At 59.2% G+C, this 17704-nt stretch overlaps 1 protein-coding gene across 5 annotated transcripts in view; it reads right to left on the reverse strand.

Annotated features, from left to right (window-relative positions):
• CABIN1 (calcineurin binding protein 1) overlaps nucleotides 1-16373 on the reverse strand; it is a 70020-nt gene extending 53647 nt beyond the window's left edge. For 3 of the 5 annotated variants that reach the window (XM_065905031.1, XM_065905032.1, XM_065905028.1), the window contains exons 1-11: nucleotides 16301-16373; nucleotides 11103-11159; nucleotides 10585-10677; nucleotides 10107-10220; nucleotides 9383-9517; nucleotides 9050-9230; nucleotides 6932-7061; nucleotides 5756-5905; nucleotides 4421-4704; nucleotides 3360-3528; nucleotides 1593-1726 (exon numbers count right to left, since the gene is read on the reverse strand). In XM_065905031.1, the coding sequence (XP_065761103.1) occupies nucleotides 1593-1726; nucleotides 3360-3528; nucleotides 4421-4704; nucleotides 5756-5905; nucleotides 6932-7061; nucleotides 9050-9230; nucleotides 9383-9517; nucleotides 10107-10220; nucleotides 10585-10677; nucleotides 11103-11105 (1393 nt within the window). In that variant the 5' untranslated portion in view covers nucleotides 11106-11159; nucleotides 16301-16373. Of the gene's footprint in view, nucleotides 1-1592; nucleotides 1727-3359; nucleotides 3529-4420; nucleotides 4705-5755; nucleotides 5906-6931; nucleotides 7062-9049; nucleotides 9231-9382; nucleotides 9518-10106; nucleotides 10221-10584; nucleotides 10678-11102; nucleotides 11220-15953; nucleotides 15974-16300 lie in introns of those variants that run through there. The other 2 variants (XM_065905029.1, XM_065905030.1) reach the window with 2 other exon arrangements.
• Nucleotides 16374-17704: the final 1331 nt, after the last annotated feature.

Genomic DNA, 17704 nt, shown 5'->3' on the forward strand with positions numbered 1-17704 from the left:
TATGAAGAGGGGGACCCAACGTGAGGGGGGACCCGACACAAAGAGGGGGACTCAGCGTGAGGGGGACCCGACGTGAAGAGGGGGACCCAATGTGAGGGGGCCCGACACAAAGAGGGGGACCCAGCGTGAGGGGGACCCGACGTGAAGAGGGGGACCCAGCGTGAGGGGAACCCGACGTGAAGAGGGGGACCCAGCGTGAGGGGGACCCGACGTGAAGGGGGGACCCAGCGTGAGGGGGACCCGACGTGAAGAGGGGGACCCAGCGTGAGGCGGGACCCGACACAAAGAGGGGGACTCAGCGTGAGGGGGACCCGACGTGAAGAGGGGGACCCAGCGTGAGGGGAACCCGACGTGAAGAGGGGGACCCAGCGTGAGGGGGACCCGACGTGAAGGGGGGACCCAGCGTGAGGGGGACCCGACGTGAAGAGGGGGACCCAGCGTGAGGCGGGACCCGACACAAAGAGGGGGACTCAGCGTGAGGGGGACCCGACGTGAAGAGGGGGACCCAACGTGAGGCGGGACCCGACACAAAGAGGGGAACCCAACGTGAGGGGGACCCGACATGAAGAGGGGGACCCAACGTGAGGTGGGGGACACGACGTGAGGGGGGCCCAATGTGAGGTGAGACCCGACGTGAAGAGGGGGACCCGACGTGAGGGGGACCCAACGTGAGGGGGACCCGACGTGAGGTGGGGGACACGATGTGAGGGAGGACCTGACGTGGGACGGGGCAACATGACATAAGGGGAACCTGGTGCGAGGGGGGACCCGACGTGCGGAGGACCCCAACGTGAGGGGGACCCGACGCGAGGGGGAACCCAACACGAAGAGGGGGACCCAACGTGAGGGGGGACCCAACGTGAGGGAGGACCCGGCGTGGGACGGGGCAGCATGACATGAAGGGGACCCGGTGCGAGGGGGGACCTGACATGTGGAGGACCCTGACATGAGGGGGACTCGACGTGAGGGAGGCCCATCTGACAGGAGGGCCATCTGACGTGAGAGGGACCTGAGGCGAGGGGGGACCCGACGTGTGGAGGACCCCGACATAAGGAGGACCCGAAGCGATGGGGGACCCGACGCGAGGGGTCGGGGGGGCGACGTGATGTGGGGCTGCCCCAACATGAGAGAGGCCTCAACGTGAAGGAGGGCCATCTGAGAGGGACCCGACGTGAGGGGGACCCTGACGTGAGGGGGGGCCATCTGACGTGGGGGGACCCGATGCGAGGGGGGACCCGACGTGAGGGGGGGGACGCGAGGGGGTACCCAACGTGAGGGGGACCTGACGCAACGGGGGACCTCCACGCCAGGCCTGCCTTCTTCGGGAGAGGAGGGCACCAGTGTGGAGAGCCCGAGCTCCCCACAGCTGAGGGTGCCCCTGACTGAACCTCCAGGGCCCAGGAGAGTAGGGTCTCACGTGTCAGCACAGCACCCAGCGCTCAGCCACACCCAACTGAGACGAACCATTCGACCAGCAAGGCCTGCGCCAGGACGGTCCAGCGCCCTCACCCGGCTGACCTCAGAGCTCAGGTGGGATGGAGCCTGCCAGCCCTGGCCCACCCCCCAGCAGTGCCCGCGGCGCCCGCTCCTACCGGACTCCATGAACGTGGCCGAGTCAGACAGCCTGTGGGGCCCCGCGCTGGGGAAGCTCTCCAGCCTGGCCTCTGGCGGGACTTCGTAGCTGTTAAAGGGGTCGTCTTCCTCCTCAGGGTCCAGCTTTCTCAACCTGCAGGGAACACAGCAGACCCACACAGGCCCTGGCACACAGTCCCACGCCGGCCCGGCTGGCCCCAGGCAGGGGGGCTCCGCCTCTCCGGCCTTTTGTGGCCCGTGCCCTGCCTTCACGCATCCCATCAGGTGGTCACCAGGCATCAGGCCGAGGTCGGAATACAGCCGGGATTGCAGCGACAGCTGCCCACAGGAAGCTGACCTTCAGGTGGGAAACACAGAAGGGGCCCACACAGGGACTGATGCCCACAGGGAGCTGGAGACAGCGGCCGCAGGACTCTGCCTGGACGGCGGTTGGCCCAGCCTCCACATGCTGAAGCCAAAGCCGGCTGGGGGGTAAGGAGAGAGTGGGGGGCAGGTGGCACCTCCACGACTCCTCACAGTGCTCTGGGCTCGGGGGAGAGGGGGCCTCTCCCGGCAGACCCCCCAGGGACTCCGCTTTTAGTTGTCCCCGCCGCCCCCCCAAGGATGGACAGGTGATGCCTCCCGACCTTGTGCTGCACAAATGCACTGCCCGCCCCCTCTGGGAACCGCGCCCAGCAAGCCACTGTGTGCCCCTGCCCAGCCATTCGAGGAAGCTGACGTGAAAGCCACACAGGAAACCAGCAGTTGAAACAAAGATAAAAGAGAAGGAAGACACCATTCCCCAGCAGCGGGGCGGGGCACCAAGGACCGGGGCGGGGCAGCGGGGGGCAGGGGTTGTGGGGGGTGGCCCTGAGGCGCCCAGCACCTCCTTGAGGTGGCCCCACTGGGAGGCCTGCTCGCAGAGGGGCGGCTTGGGAGGAAGCCACCAAGAGCCCACGTCCTGCTCACACTGAGAACAGCTCCACTCGGGCACCTCCCTCTCCCCACAGAAACAGAAAGGCAGGAAACTAGGAAAACAGCATCCTGTGGCCAGAGAGAGCCACAAGCCACCGAAAGCTCCTGGCTGCGCTCCCCTCATGGGCCTGGATGTGCCACCCTGGAGCCAACTGTCAGGAGCCAGACACCAGCTCAGCATCCGAGAAGGATGCTCACGGACACATGCCCAACTCCCAGACTGCAGGACCACGGAAGGGAGAAAACAGTGTAGTCTCAAAGATACAAAGACACAGGGCACGGGAAAGGACACCCCGGCTCAGAAGACGTGCCCTCAAATGTCGGCGGGCAGAGAGAACCCGTCTGCTCTCTGCGCTCGGGCAAGGGCGGTAGGAAGTCTAGCAGCGTAACCCGGGAGAACGCAGACATTGAGGCCCCAAAGCGTCTGACGTAGGGGACAGGGCAAGACACAGGGGCTGGAGAAGACCCAAGGGACGAGCATAGGGGCGCAGACCCCCTTCCCCAGGTGCCGGGCCCATCTCCTCCTGGGAGGCTTCTCTGAGGAAGCCAAGAAACAGGGGACGACTCCCAAACCCGCCATCTACTTTCTCAAGCTCCAGGGACTCTGCGGAGCCCGGAGAAGCCAAGCAGGCACGTCGCCTCCCACGGGCCCCTCCCACGGGCTATCCTGGCATCTGTGCCTGGACAACAGGAGGCCCAGGCACGAGGCGAGAGCAGCGGCCCCAGTCCAGGGGCAGAGGAGGCGCCCACGGGGAGGCGGGAGGGAGGTGGGAGGCTGTGTGCTTTCTCTGCTGAGACGCAGAGCACCGCACCTGGACGGCAGGAACTTCAGCAGCAGCTCCTGGAAGTCCACCTTCTCCTCCTTCTTGCACTTGGTGTTTCGGACGCGGGCAGACCGCCGCTTCGCTGTCTCCCCGCTCTCCTCGGAAATCTTCTTCCGCTTCACCCCTTTCTTGGATTTATCTCCCCCGGAGACATCACCTTTAGAAAGAGAGCAAGTTGAACGCTTAGGAGAGTTGGGCCATGGAAACGCACCTCAAGGCGCTCAGTCCTTTTATAACCGGCTTGCATACTTTACTTGCAGCTTCTCAGACATTCAAGAAATCTCCTGTCCCCTCTAGCAAAAAAGATCCTGAGAAAAGGCCATTTCAAATCCCTTAATCTCACCCCTTTCTCACCCACAGGCCAGGCCTCAAGACTACTTTCCGAAGCTACAGAATGCCAGGGTCTGAGGGTCAAAGCTCCCCCACTGGCTGTCCTGGGAGGGGGCTAAGCAAGCAGCAGGGACCCTGACTCTGCCCTAGACCAGGGCCCAGTGACAGGATGCAGGCAAGAGGGTCACATGATTCGTAGCAGACAGGTGTCACTCGTGATGAAGTTAAAAAGTTAGAAACCACCACATACATGTTCATTCAGAACCTTCTTTAGCTGCCACATAGGCTTTATCAGCGACACAGAAATCTAGGAAAGGCTTAGAAGCTTTGGTCGAAGTTCTTTTTGGAAGGCTCCGATGATGATAAAAATCAGCAATGCCATTCCAAGGGACATGACCACAGACGGCGGGGACTGCTGGCTGCTGCTTAAGCTGGGAGTGTCAGCGCCCAGCAGCACAGCGGGCGGGGCAGGGGCAGGCCAGAGCAGAGCCAGCAGAGGGACCCGCCAGGCCACAGCTCACGTGCAGTGGGGCCTGAGCAGCTGTCCCCAAGACCAACCCAGCACCCAGGGCCCCACTGTGGAGGGAGGCCGGCCAGCAGCCCGGAGCGCTCCTGCGCGGCCGGGCGGCACAGGACCCGGCCTTCGGAGGGCAGGGTGCGCCAACTCTCTGCCACTCAGCAGACGGGGCCCCCTGAAGCCCAGCCTGGGGCCCGCTCACCAGTGGGGACGCCCGTCTCCAGCAGGCTGGGGCTGTGCACTGGGAAGCTGGCCGCGGGCACGGGGGCGAACGACAGCAGGGGCTCCGCCGCAGAGGCAGCGGGGCTGGCGCTGGCGGGGCGTGGCTGGAGCACGCTGACGGGCGCCTCCTCCGGGGACGCGGGGCGCTGTCCGGGGTCCTGATAGTCAGACAGGTCGATCCTCTTGCCCAGGCTAGGCCGCGGGGGCTCGCAGGTGGTGAGGTGGCGGTACGTGGCCAGCAGGCTCTCGCCGAGGCACTTCCAGCTGCAGGGAGCAGGTCACCACAGGGCTCAGCACCCACCACGGGGGGCCCTGAGCCCAGCCCGCCGTGCCCACGAGGGCGGGGGGCCGGGGTGCAGGACCGCTGAGGTGGAGCTGCTGGAGCTGGGGCGGAGCCCACACCCTCCACACGCCCTGCAGGAGCCCCAAGACATCTCGGCCCCGGCAGGCAGGGGCAGCCGTGGGCTCACGCGGTAACGCCATCTGAGCAAGGTCCTGTCTTTACCGCCCAGTGGCCTTGCCCTGTGGCCACCTGTGTGATTTCCTGGGAGACGGCTACTGACAGGGATGTGCTCCAAAGGGGCTCAACAGCTCCTGGGCTGGAGCCTGCCGCGTGCAAATGGAGAACTTGGGAGTCTTGCCGTGAGCAGGCCGTGCTGCGTGCTGTGTGTGGTGAGGGGCAGCAGGGCCTCCGCGGCACGCGGTCTGCTGCTCTGCACTCTGTGTCATCACGTGTTGTGCTGCCAGGCTGTGCTGTGGCATGACGCAGGGTGGCATAAGGTACCCACCCACCGGTCCCTGAACAGCTTGCCAGGCCCTCAGACTAAAGTCCAAGGCCTCCACCTGTCGCACGGTGCTGCCTGCCCGACCTCACTGCCCCGCGCCCCCACACCCTCACCTGCATAGCTTCCTTCAGTTCTGCAAACAAAACCACGCCTCACACACTGCAGGGCCTTTGCACAGGCTTCCCTCTGCCTGACCCATGCCCACTCCTCCCTGGACTCCAGCTCTGGCCCTAAACCCTCTCCCACCCACGCAGCAGCATGACCCCGTCATGAGTGTGGACTTGCGAGCAGGACGCCAGGCCCTGCGGTGGGCTCCCCACTCACCCTTAGCCCCTCAGAGCCCAGATGGCCCCTGTCCACCTTCCCGTCTCCCCTCGGGTGGGCGGTGAGAGGGGCTGACGGGAGCGTGGCAGGTGGCAGATCAAGGAAAGCATGGACAGAGGGGCTCCCGGCAGCGGTCACCTGCCTGTGTGCCCCGTGTCCCCGCCCATGCAGGGCCCTGCAGCCGCCTGGCACCCTGGACAACCTACGTGAGGAAGGGGATGGGCTGCACCAGCTTCAGGTCCGGCTCCTTCTCGCGCACCGTCAGCGCCTGCCGCCTCCTCCGCAGCCCCAGGGCCTCGTCCACGATGGCCTGCGACTCGGCCGCGCTCACTGACACCTCGTGGATGGACATGTCACTGAGAGTGCGAGGGACAGAGGCATGACCAGGGCACATCAGAGCCACGGCGCAAATCCTGCCCACGGGCGTGCAGTGAGCACCCTGTAATCTGCATTAATTCTTCCACAAATAAAATTGCCACTTGGGCTGAAAAGGGCAGTAATTAGCATTCTTAATACCCATGTACACTGCATGACTAATGCCCTTTAATCTGTTCACAACTGGGCAACAGGTCTTCATCTGCATTAGCAGGACCACACTGATGGCAGAAAAATCACATGCTGCTCTCATTCCTTGCTGAAAAGTTTGTAAGGATTTAACTATCCCATACTGTCCATCCAAAAATAGCCCTCAGACCAGCCAAGCTCACCAAAGCCGATGGAAATCAGCAGCAAGGGTGGGACCTTGAAGCCCAGCATGCTTCCCATGGATACACCTCTGCCAGCAGAGGCCCCTCCCTGCAGGGCTCCCCTGCACTCAAGGGCTCATCACCCACCTACCCAAAGAAGGGCAGTCCCCTCAGGACAGATGGGAACAAGAGATGCAGTCTCCTGAGGGATAAACACTGGGACAACTGACCACTAACCCCCAATGGAAAACTCCCAGGGCCAAGTTGATACCATGGGCGGGAGCAGTGGTGAGGGAGGCAACCCGAGCTTGGACAGCTGCTGAGGGGGGACCTGGGAGCCAGAACACGAAAGAGCCAGGCGAGTGGGCCAGGGAGAGGTGGGGACTCCCATGAGGGTGCTGGGAGCCAGGGCAAGGCCAGCAGGGCCAGCAGGGCCAGCCCAGAGCCTGCGGGCCCAGGACTGCTCTCCTCCCGGGGAGGGGGCAGGAGGACTGGGTGGTCAGGCTGCAAAGGGCCTCAGAGACGACGCTACTGAGCACGGGCCCCATCCCAGAGGCAGGCAGGGTGGGTCAGAGGCAGGCCAGGCAGTACGGAAAGCCCCGCCTTGGAAAGGGGAAGGCGGGCAGCGAGGTGGACAGAGGCAGCCCTGAATGACTGAAGGAGAGGCGCGGGCAGGGCAGACCGTGAGGGACCTACCACTTGAGGAACATGTGGAGGGAGTCCTGGCGGAGGCACGGCTGCTCCTGGAAGATCTTCTCCTTGAGCACCAGCCCCTTGCTGTAGCAGCAGTCCTTCTCCAAGGCCTTGCAGATGAAGTACAGGCATGCTGGCAGAGAGAGATAGGTGTGACCTTGGGCTGCCTCTGACACCCTGGCCTTGCCAGTGATGCCAGGGAAGGGTCCCTGCTCTGGGGGCCAAAAGACACCGGGAAAACAAGGACAAGACACCACCTGGACCCATCCAATCAGGAACCATTTCTGAAAATAGTAACCCCGAGGCTGCCGGGGAGGAGGGGGATGGGCTGGGCAACCTTTCTGGGGAACGGGGGGGCATCACACACAGAACCTCGACCCAAGAAACCCACCCTACAGGGGCCAGCTGCCCACAAACCAGAGCACGACTGCCAGCTCGCTCTGCTCTGGACTGGACGGCCCAGGACCCGGCCCAGCTCCCCAGCCTGAGTGCGGATGCGAGGCACTCCCATCAGGAATCAGCAGAGGAGAACAGAGCGGGGAGAGGGGAGGAAAGCCAGGACAGAGGCCTGGAAGCCAGGCAGAGGGCTGGAAGGAGGGCGGAGCCGGGCTGCCTCACCAGCCACCCACTGAAGGAGAGTGGGTCTCCCGGGGGAGGGCCCGCAGCAGGGCTGATGTGCCCACAGCAAAGGGAGGCCCGCCGACTCAGCTCAGGGTCCACCTAAGGGCGGCTCATGCTCTGCGTGGGGTTAAGCTCAGGCATGCCAATTGGTCCTCACAGGCACACACACCTCTCTGTCCCCCAAGCCATCTTCTGTTCAAGACCTGGGTTTGCCAAGCACAGAGCCTGAGCTGGGATGCAGAGACCGCAGGATACTGAAGGCTGGGCCTCCAGGGGGCGCCCGAACTCCAGGACGGGCCCCAGGAAGCCGACAGTCAGGGAAGATGCAAACGCCAGAGTTGAAACAGGGAAACAGGTGACAGGCAGACGGCCACAGAAGCACACGCACCCGTGAGGGGACACGAGGCCCACGTGTGGAGGTGACCCCACGTGCAAGCGTGCGATGTCAGACGTGCAGAGGACAGGACAGACGGCGGAGGCCCGACGGCGCAGGGGGCCAAACAGGCGGGCCTGGCCTGCACAGGGCAGGGGCGGCTGAGCTGGCTCTGGGGACCCAGCAGCTGGCCCCTGCCGCCAGGCTCGAGCACATGGAGCCAGGGAGGGGTGTGGGCCCAGCTCCCAGCCTCCGCCACCCCTAGAAAGGGAAGGAAGAGCCGCCAGAGCCAGCCTCCCAGCCAAAACCATCACCCAGGCTGGGCGCTGGTGCGCGTCTGGGCCCGAGGCCAGCTCCCCTGCACCCTGTCCTGCCTGGGGCCCTCCCACACAGCCACCAGGAGGATCCAGCCCAGTAGACCCAGAACCCTGTCAGCGCCTGCCTCGGGACGGCCACAGAGGGCCATGTGTCCCCTGCAGAGCAGAGGGCCAGGCAGGGCCCTCTGTAGAAGAGGCAGGGTATTCTACAGCACCGGGGAATCTGCCAGAGCCACTCTTCTACAGGTAATGCAGGCCACCAGAATAACAGGCCTGTTACAGAATGCAGGCCGCCAGAATAACAGGATTTTGGGAAAGCCAGCTCCTAAATCTAACCTCCATTCTTCTAACCCATCTAGTCCTTCTCCTCTGCCCCAGGGCCAGGCAGGGCAGAGGGACGCCACCACAAGGCAGACGGGGGCTCTGTCTGGCACAGGTCTTTCCAGCGGCCATGCTGTTCTACACAAGGAGGGAAGGATACAAGTGAGCTTCTGGCATTGGGAGTGAGGCTGCAGCCGCCAGGCCGCCTGTCAGCAAATTCCAGGAGCAGGCCTGGGGCAGGACGCAGCGGGGTGGGGGGAGCAGGGGATGAAAGGCGGAAGGGAACCTGTCTTCCTATCACAACACAAGCGGCAAACCTCGACTGAGGAAGAAAGCTAGCAGAGCATGCTGGGGAAGCAAACACATCTCCATTTCCCCTGAACGCTGGGCAGACAGCCAGCCCTTCCACATCAGCGCTGGCCCCGAGCTCAGCCAAGCCACCCTCCCTCCTGAAGTGCTCGCAGGAGAACTCAGTCACGCCCCACTCACTGGTGTAGTCGCTGAGGGTGTACAGGACAGTGATGAGGTTGTCCAGGCAGGGCCAGTGGTCAGGGTTGCACCGCAGCCCCTCCTCAAACGCGTGGCGAGCCAGGGGCACCCGGATGAGCCTCAGGGCCACGTGTCCAATCTTATACCAGAGGTTGACGTCTGTGGAGTCCAGCATGACCGCCTGCAAGCAGGGCCGCATACGCGTGCTCAGTCGACCCCCTCACCTCCAGCAGGCGTCCGAGGGGACAGCACTGGCCCAGCCCCCCAGACTGCCCAGGGATGACAGGGGAGCCACGCGGCCCCCAAGGGCTGCCAAAGACCCACGGGGCACACCTCCAGGTAAAACTCCATGGCCGTCTCCAGGTCCTCCCGCTGGGCAGCCAGCTGCGCCAGGTTCTTGTACGTGGAGTACTTCAGCATCAGCCCAGGGTGTTTCAGCCCCTCCTTCTCATCACCAGACGGAACCGCCTGGGAACGCGGCAGAGAGGCGCAAAGTGAGAGCCAGGCCCTGAAGCCTCCGCGGGCGGTCAGCAGGGCCCCTGGCCTCCGTGCAGGTCTGGGGGCCAGTCCAGAACCACCCTCCACTGGAAAACAGTATGGCCCCAGGGGTCTTTCAAGGACCCCTCCACCCCCGCCCCAGCTCCGAGCACACAAAGAAGAAAGGCCAGACCCCTGAGAGGCAGTTTGCAGGCCATCCGGATAGCAAATGATAGGGAGAGGACACTTCCAGCACGCCCGTCACACCCGAGGGCCCAAGCCCAGAAGGTGATGTTTACAGCACTTGTGTGCTGGCCGCCCAGGTCACCCCACACCACTTCCGGCTCTGGTGCTTCACTAAGCGGAAGGCCCTGGACCATCCGCAGCAGCGCCGCCGCACTGTGAGGAGGACAGAGCGCCCCCACCTGGTAGACTGTGAAGCCCTAGCAGGAGGGGCAGCTGGCATTTGGGGCTGTCACTCTGCCCCTAGAACTGTTCCACGTGCTTCTCCGGACTCGCCCAGCCTCGGAGCACCCCAGCGAGAAGGGCGTTCCGCAGGCAGGAAAGCCCGAGGCCTCACCTCCCGCAGCAGGCGCGCCTCCAGCAGCTCGTGGTAGGCCTTGGCGGACTCCTCAAATCGGTCATGCTTCTGCAGATCCAGGGCCTTGTGGTACAAGGCAAAAGCCTCTGCTTCCTGAAAACCAAGACGGGAGACATTTTTAGAGAGCACAAAGGTGTGTTGTTTTAAGCCGACAGTGTGTGAGGGGGCTGCACTCAAGGCTGGGTGACCCATACTCGCTGTGGTGGAGATGGTCCTGAGGCTCCGCCCTCCAGGGGCTCACTGCTCAGCAGCCCCCCAGGTGGACGCGAGCAACGTGGGCTCAGCTGAGGCTGAGCAATGGCAGACAGCACGCCGAGGCCACAGCCAGAGCAAGGCCGAGGTTCCAGGAGCCGCGCTGACACCTTGTGGGAGGGTGGCCACACCAGCCCGAATAACCCAGACCCCAAGAGAGAAATGAGACTCCAGGGCCAGCTGCAGAGGAGCCGTGACCACACACCTGCGCCTCCTTCGTCTGGGTCTTGTGACTTTTACAGCTTCCTTCATGATCGTCTTCGACAGTGGAGCTGGCATTTAAGGCTGCAATTCGAATCTAGAGGCAGAGGTATGAGGGGGGAGAAGAGCCGATTTCAGATGAAAGGTGGCTCATCTCGTCAGTAACCCACAAGGCGCACAGCTCTCTGTAACACAGTCCACTTCAAACAGCTGCAGCCTCCCCAGCTGTGGGGCTGAGTGACAGGTGACCACCCAGGGAAAAGGCGAACCGGAACATTCTGAAGGGCCCACACCAACCTGCTTAGGGAACGTGGCCACTACAGAAGGGGCAGGCTGGGGACACCCAGCAATGGCCTGACGCAGCAGAAGACCCAGGCATCAGAAAAACAGACTCCAGTGACAGGGGCACAGAGACGTGGCCCTGCCAACCACCCACAGGAGGGCGGACACCCACACCCTCGAAGGACGGCCTTCAGGGCCCACCCAAGAACCCACCCCTCACCCTGGAGCACCAGCACATACCATCGGCAGAGCCTCCAGCGCCGCCCAGCAGCAGGGCAGGGCCAGCCCACACGGCTCCTGGGGAGGAAGCGGGACAGGCTGGGGGGGGCGTCCAGGAAGAGCCGGGCCACAGGGAACCTGGGTCCAAAGCCACAGGACAGCTCTGCAGTCTGTCGCCTAGGGAGCCCCTGGCCTTGGGCTGGGCGCCCACACTGGACGGACAAGGCCCGGGGGTCGCGGAGGAGACAGCCTGACACCGCCCCAGGGCTCACTGCTCAGCACACGCAGTAGATCGACAAACAGTGATTTCCTCAAAAGTTGAATAAAATGGAAACACAGGCAGCAGACAGAGAACAAGTCACCCGCAGGGATGGGGGAATGTGAAGGAGGAAGGTCTGCGGTAAGACCCAGAAGGAACAGCACTGGGGTGCAGGCGGGGACACCGGGGCCTGGAGGGCGGGAGGGAAATGTAAAAGAAAAAACTATGGGAAATATCAAGGAGAAGCTTAGAGGTGGGCAGACCAGTGTGAAATCTGCAACAAACGAGAGGACTGGCGAGGACGTGCAGAAATCAGGCCCTCATGCCCTGCAGATGGGAGTGAAAAACAGCGAAACCTACTGGCAGTGGCAGGTGCTCAGAATGGTAGATTCCACTCCCAAGGGAAAGGAAAACATGTCCACACCAACACTCGCCCATGAATGTTCACAGCAGCATCATTCATGACAGATTAAAGGTGGGGACAACTCAAATCTCTGTCAACTGACAGATACAGAAAACGTGGTATGTCCATGCAGCCAATGGATGATTATTCAGTCATAAGACAGACTACACTTGCTACCACCTGGATGAACCTTGAGAACGCAGCCATTAAAAGAAGACCAAGGCCACAGACTGCTGATTCCATTTATGTGCACCGTCCAGACTCCACGAGGTCACAGAAGCAGGAAGGAGGCGGGGCCGGGGGAGAGGGACGGATGGGGGTGACTCCTGCCGGGAACAGGGCTCCTTGCTGGGGTGAGGACGGTGGTGCTGGGTACCAGATGTGTGCACACACCCACACTCACGGCTCTGTGAGGTCTGATAAAGGAGACAGGGCAGGAGCCTGACTAAGGCAGCGGGGTGCAGGGGGCACGTCCCAGGAGGAAACCCACAGAACTGGGCCCTCAGGGGCCTTCAGGGAGCAGCAGGGTGCCGGGGAACATGGGGCTCCAGCCTGAGGGATGGGATGAAGATGCAGCACCACCAAACGCTCCAGGGAGGGCAGAGCAAGGCGCCTGGAAACGGCCCAACCGGGGGTCACCACAGAGCCCCGCGTGGGCCCAGCAGGCGGTATAACTGAGCCTTGTCAGGGACTGAATGCGTGCTCTACTGGTATAAAACAAAATGACCACGGCTCCTGCCAACAGAGCTCACAGCCATGACTTCCACACGGGCTCTGGCTTCTCCAAGGGCTCTTATAAGGAAGGAAAAAAGCACAGTCTTCTGCACAGACAAGGAAGACACAACCCCACTAGGTTGATAGCCATTTCATCTCCTGGCTTCCACATTTACAAGCAACGCATGCTGCTGATTAACTGGAAACAGTGGCTTCACCATAAACTACACTGTGCTGGACACTGCGACCAGCAAACAGTCAGAGGGAGGGGGCGGGGTGGGGGTGGGGGCACGTGGTAGGGAGCAAGAGAAAAGGAGAAACCATAGCACATGCAAAGGGATTATTTATCGTCCAGAACACAGATCTTTTAAAATCCAACTATTTATTTTTGCATCAATAGGAAAATCATCCAAGGATTTAACCTCATAGAGCCTGGCATCCAAGTGTATTTGGGAGAACACTGACATTTTTTCTTCGAATTCTAGGAACTTTATACGCATCTTATTTGGGAATATAACATACCTACCAATTCAGTGGACACATAAGGGAGATATGGGCATTTCATGTGGCCAAATAAAAGATAACTTGATTGGTGGAATACCTATGCCTGTCTCCACAAAATCTATAGAGGTAACAGAATATGTTCATAGTGATAAATAAAGTATTCAGAATATGAACATTTCTAAAATCTTACCCCACAGGTAGAACATGTTTGTGTTATTTTGGCTTAAAATGCATAACTTCACTCTTATCATGAGAAAACAGCAGACAAGCCTAAATTGAGCAATATCAGACAAAAAGTAGCAAGGTCAAGAAGTTAATAAAACACTGAATAAGAACTAGGGTTGTGACTATGTAGAAAAGTGACAGTTAATAATACTGTATCAGTATGAGTTTCCTTTTATTGACAATTGCACTAGGATTATATAAGATGTTAAAGTTAGGGAAGCAGGGTAAGAAACATTTGGAAACTCATTGTATCATTGTTGCAACTTTCCACTAAGTCTAAGTGTAGTTTAAAAGACAACCTACAGAATGGGAGAAAATATTTGCAAATGCTGCAACTGACAATGAATTAATTTCCAAAATATACAAACACAGCTCACACAGCTCAATATCAAAAAAACAAACACACAATCAAAAAATAGGCATAAGCTCTAAACAGACATTCCTCCAAAGAAGACATACAGGACTTCCCTGACATACAGTCCAGTGGTTAAGACTCCATGCTTCCAAAACAGGGGACACAGGTTCAATCCTTGGTAGGGGAAGAGGCCACAAGCCATGGGGCAACTAAGCCCGTATGCCAAAACTACTGAGCCTGCGCTATGGAGTCCTCAACTTGCAACTACTGAAGCCCAGGCACCCCAGAGCACATGCTCCAAAACAAGAGAAGCCGCCACAGTGAGAAGCCTGCACACAGCAAACAGAAAGGAGCCTTGGTTCACCCTAATGAGAGAAAAGTCCACATAGCAACGAAGACCCAGCACATCCAAAAATAAAAATGCAGATGGCCAAAAGACACATGGGGATTCCCTGGTGGCTCAGATGGTGAAGAATCCGCCTGCAATGCAGGAGACCTGGGTTACATCCCTGGGCTGGGAAGATCCACTGGAGGAGGGCATGGTGACCCACTTTAGTATTCCTGCCTGAAAAATCCCCATGGAAAGAGGAGCCTGGCATGCTGCAGTCCATGGGGTCAAAAAGAGTCGGATGTGACTAAGCATGCACAAGACAGATGAAAATATGTTTAACATCACTCATTATTCAGTCAGTTCAGTTGCTCAGTCATGTCCGACTCTTTGCAACCCCATGGACTGCAACACGCCAGACTTCCCTGTTCATCACCAACTACCGGAGCTTGCTCAAACTCATGTCCATAGAGTCGGTGATGTCATCCAGCCGTCTCATCCTCTGTCGTCCCCCTCTCCTCCTGCCTTCAATCTTTCCCAGCATCAGGGTCTTTCCCAATGAGTCAGTTCTTCGAATCAAAGTATTGGAGTTTCAGCTTCAACATCAGTCCTTCCAATGAATATTCAGGACTGAATGCCTTTAGGATGGACTGGTTGGATTTCCTTGCAGTGCAAGGGACTTCAAGAGTCTTCTTCAACACCACAGTTCAAAAGCATCAATTCTTCGGCGCACAGCTTTCTTTATAGTCCAGCTCTCACAACCATACATGACTACTGGAAAAACCACAGCTTTGACTAGACGGACCTTTGTTGGCAAAGTAATGTCTCTGCTTTTTAATATGCTGTCTAGGTTGGTCATAGCTTTTCTTCCAAGGAACAAGTGTCTTTTAATTTCGTGGCTGCAGTCACCATCTGCAGTGATTTTGGAGCCCCCAAAAATAAAGCCTCTCACTGTTTCCATTGTTTCCCCGTCTATTTGCCATGAACTGATGGGACCAGATGCCATGACCTTAGTTTTCAAATTATTAGAGAAATGCAAATCAAAACTACAATGAGGCATCACCTCACACCAATCAGAATGGCCATCATTAGAAAGTCTACAAACAACAAATGCTGGAGGGCATGGAGAAAAGGAAATCCTCTTACCCTGTTGGTGGGAATGTAAACTGGTGCAGCCACTATGGAGAACAATATGGAGGTTCCTTAAAACACTAAAAATAGAGCTACCATATGATCCTGCATTCCCAGTCTTAGGGATGGGGGGTGGTGGGGGACGACGGACCTAATTTGAGTTTGCTTTTCAACCATTTAAAAATGTAAAAACCATTCTCTGCTCTTGGGCTATATCAAAACAGTGGGCTAGTGAGCAAACAATGATTTCTACATTTTCAAATGGTTGAAAAACTTCGGGACACACGAAAACTACATAAAACTTACGTAAGACTCAAACTTCGGTGTCCTTAAATAAAATGTTATGGAAACACTGCCCCTCTCTTGCCTACTGTCTTTGGCTGTGTCCGCAGTACTAGACAATGTAGAGCCACCAAGTACTTATATCATTAGAAGTATACACATTATAGTCACAAGACATAACAATAATATAAAAAACAAAGAGGGGCCGGCTCACAGGAAAAGACCGTGATGCTGGGAAAGATTTAAGTTGGGAGAAGGGGACAACAGAGGATGAGATGGCTGGATGCCATCACCGACTCGATGGACATACATTTGAGCAAGCTCCGGGAGTTGGTGATGGACAGGGAGGCCTGGCGTGCTGCAGTCCATGGGGTCGCAAAGTGTCGGACACGACTGAGCAACAACCAAGAGAAGGGTCACACGGAGGGAAGCCCAGCCGCGTGTAAGCCACACACACACACACAGCACGCCCTGCAGTGACCCAGGCGCCCCAGAAGCGAGGGGCCTCAGAGCCGCCTGCGCAGCGCCCCGCGCCGCGGTGCGGAGACTCGATCGGGCCCAGGGTCGGCCCGGAGCCTGGAGCCGCCGGGCCACGGGGGGCGCCGGGGGCTCGGGACATCGGCGGCCGCGCCTCCTCTCGGCCTCGGTTTCCACCCGCGAGGGGCGCTCACCACGCAGCGCCGCCGCGAAGGTGAAGTGGAAGGACGCGAGACTGGGGGTCAGCTTGGGGCCCTGCGCCGCGACCGCCGTCCGGGCGGCGGCTCCCGCCGCGGTGCCCCGCCGCGACCGCTGGCCCTAGGCGGAGCCCCCAGTATCAGGCCGCCAGGCTGGGCAGGGAGCTGACTAGAGGCCCCCGTCGGGCCGCTCCGGCTCCCGGCCTCGGTCTCCTCGCGGGGAGCCCGGGCGCCAGCCCAACCGGGCCCCGCGCCCGCCGCACCTCAGGCTTCCGCCCCCACCCCGGCCCTCAGAGTCGCGCCCCAACCCCGGGCCGCCACAACCCCGTCGCCCAAGGGCTCACCAGGCGTCTCCACAGCAACCGCCCTTGTGGCCAGACCCCCCGCGCCGGCCGGCTGCGCGCCTGACAACAAGGCGCGCTCCCATTGGCTCAGGCGCCGGCTCCTCCGGCCAATCAAAGAGCGCGCACGCGCCGTCCGGCGCGCGGGGCCCCGTCTGCCTGCGGACGTGGCCACGCGCCCAGGTCCGAGAGTGGCTGCGGACTCGGCGCCAGCTCCAGCCAGCTCCCGCCAGTCCTGTTTTCCAGGAGGCGCCCGTTGGCGGGGCCAGGCCCGCGGCCCTGCACAGTAACTACCCTGCGCAGTAGTAACAGTAGCGCACTACTTCGGACAGGTGCTGTGGAGGCCCTGGCAACGGGGGACACTTGGAGGGAACAGGGGAAGGAAGAGCATCCTCCTTGACAATGCCCGTGCCTCAACCTGTTCCGAAAAGGATTTGAAGTTTAAAAGGCACAGATACACAAGCAATTCTTGATGCAGAGGAAAAAAGGGCAGACCTAGATGTAACACCAGAAACTGAAAACCTTGGAGGAAAACACAAACAGAACCCTTGATGACATAAATCAAAGCGAGATCCTCCATGACCCACCTCCTAGATTCACGGGAAATAAAAACAAAAGCAAACAAGTGGGACCTGATTAAACTTAAATGCTTTTGCACAGAAAACGATAAGCAAGGTGAAAAGACAGCCCTCAGAATGGGAGAGAATAATAACGAATGAAACAACTGACAAAGGATCCATTTCCACAATATACAAGCAGATCTGAAGGGTTTCCGACATGGGGCTTGGGACTTGGTGGGGGAGGCAATGCTCTTGGGAGCTACATGTTTTAAGAAGGGGTTTCACACTGGTTGACGTTCATAGAGGCTTGAGTCCAGTAAGAGTGATTTGAAGAACTAATGTTATGGCTTTCTCTTGAGTTTAGTAAAATCATGGTGAAGAACTGGTAGACAGTTCAGTACAATAAAACTTTATTGATATGCCAGGAAGTACAAAAATAACAGAGTCACCAACCTTAATTTGGGGTATAACGGGTGGGAGGTGGTGGTGGTGGTGGGAGGGTTTAAACAGACCGTGAACAGATGTTTTCAAAGTTTCAGAGATAACTTGCAATCTTGGATGCAGTTCTCACCCCTGAGTTGTATTGCAAAAGGTGTTCCTAATTGAAAGTTGAAAAAAGATGGGGAGGGCGGTCCAAGCAGCAGGGAGCTGTGTGGCAAAGTTTTGAGCTGAGAAACAGTGCAGGCCATGCAGGAGTCTCATGCAGCACGGTGTTATCAAGGGGCAAAATGGGGGGCCAGGATGCCCGCATGGGGGGAGGGGCCAGTCGTCACAGCAAACTGATGACCTCACTCACTGATGGGGTCCTGGAAAGTTTAGGCCTGAATCCCTCCTTGAGCTTGAGCGC

Source organism: Muntiacus reevesi, chromosome 13 (genome assembly GCF_963930625.1).
Source record: "Muntiacus reevesi chromosome 13, mMunRee1.1, whole genome shotgun sequence".
In the NCBI taxonomy this organism is placed as follows: Eukaryota; Metazoa; Chordata; class Mammalia; order Artiodactyla; family Cervidae; genus Muntiacus; species Muntiacus reevesi.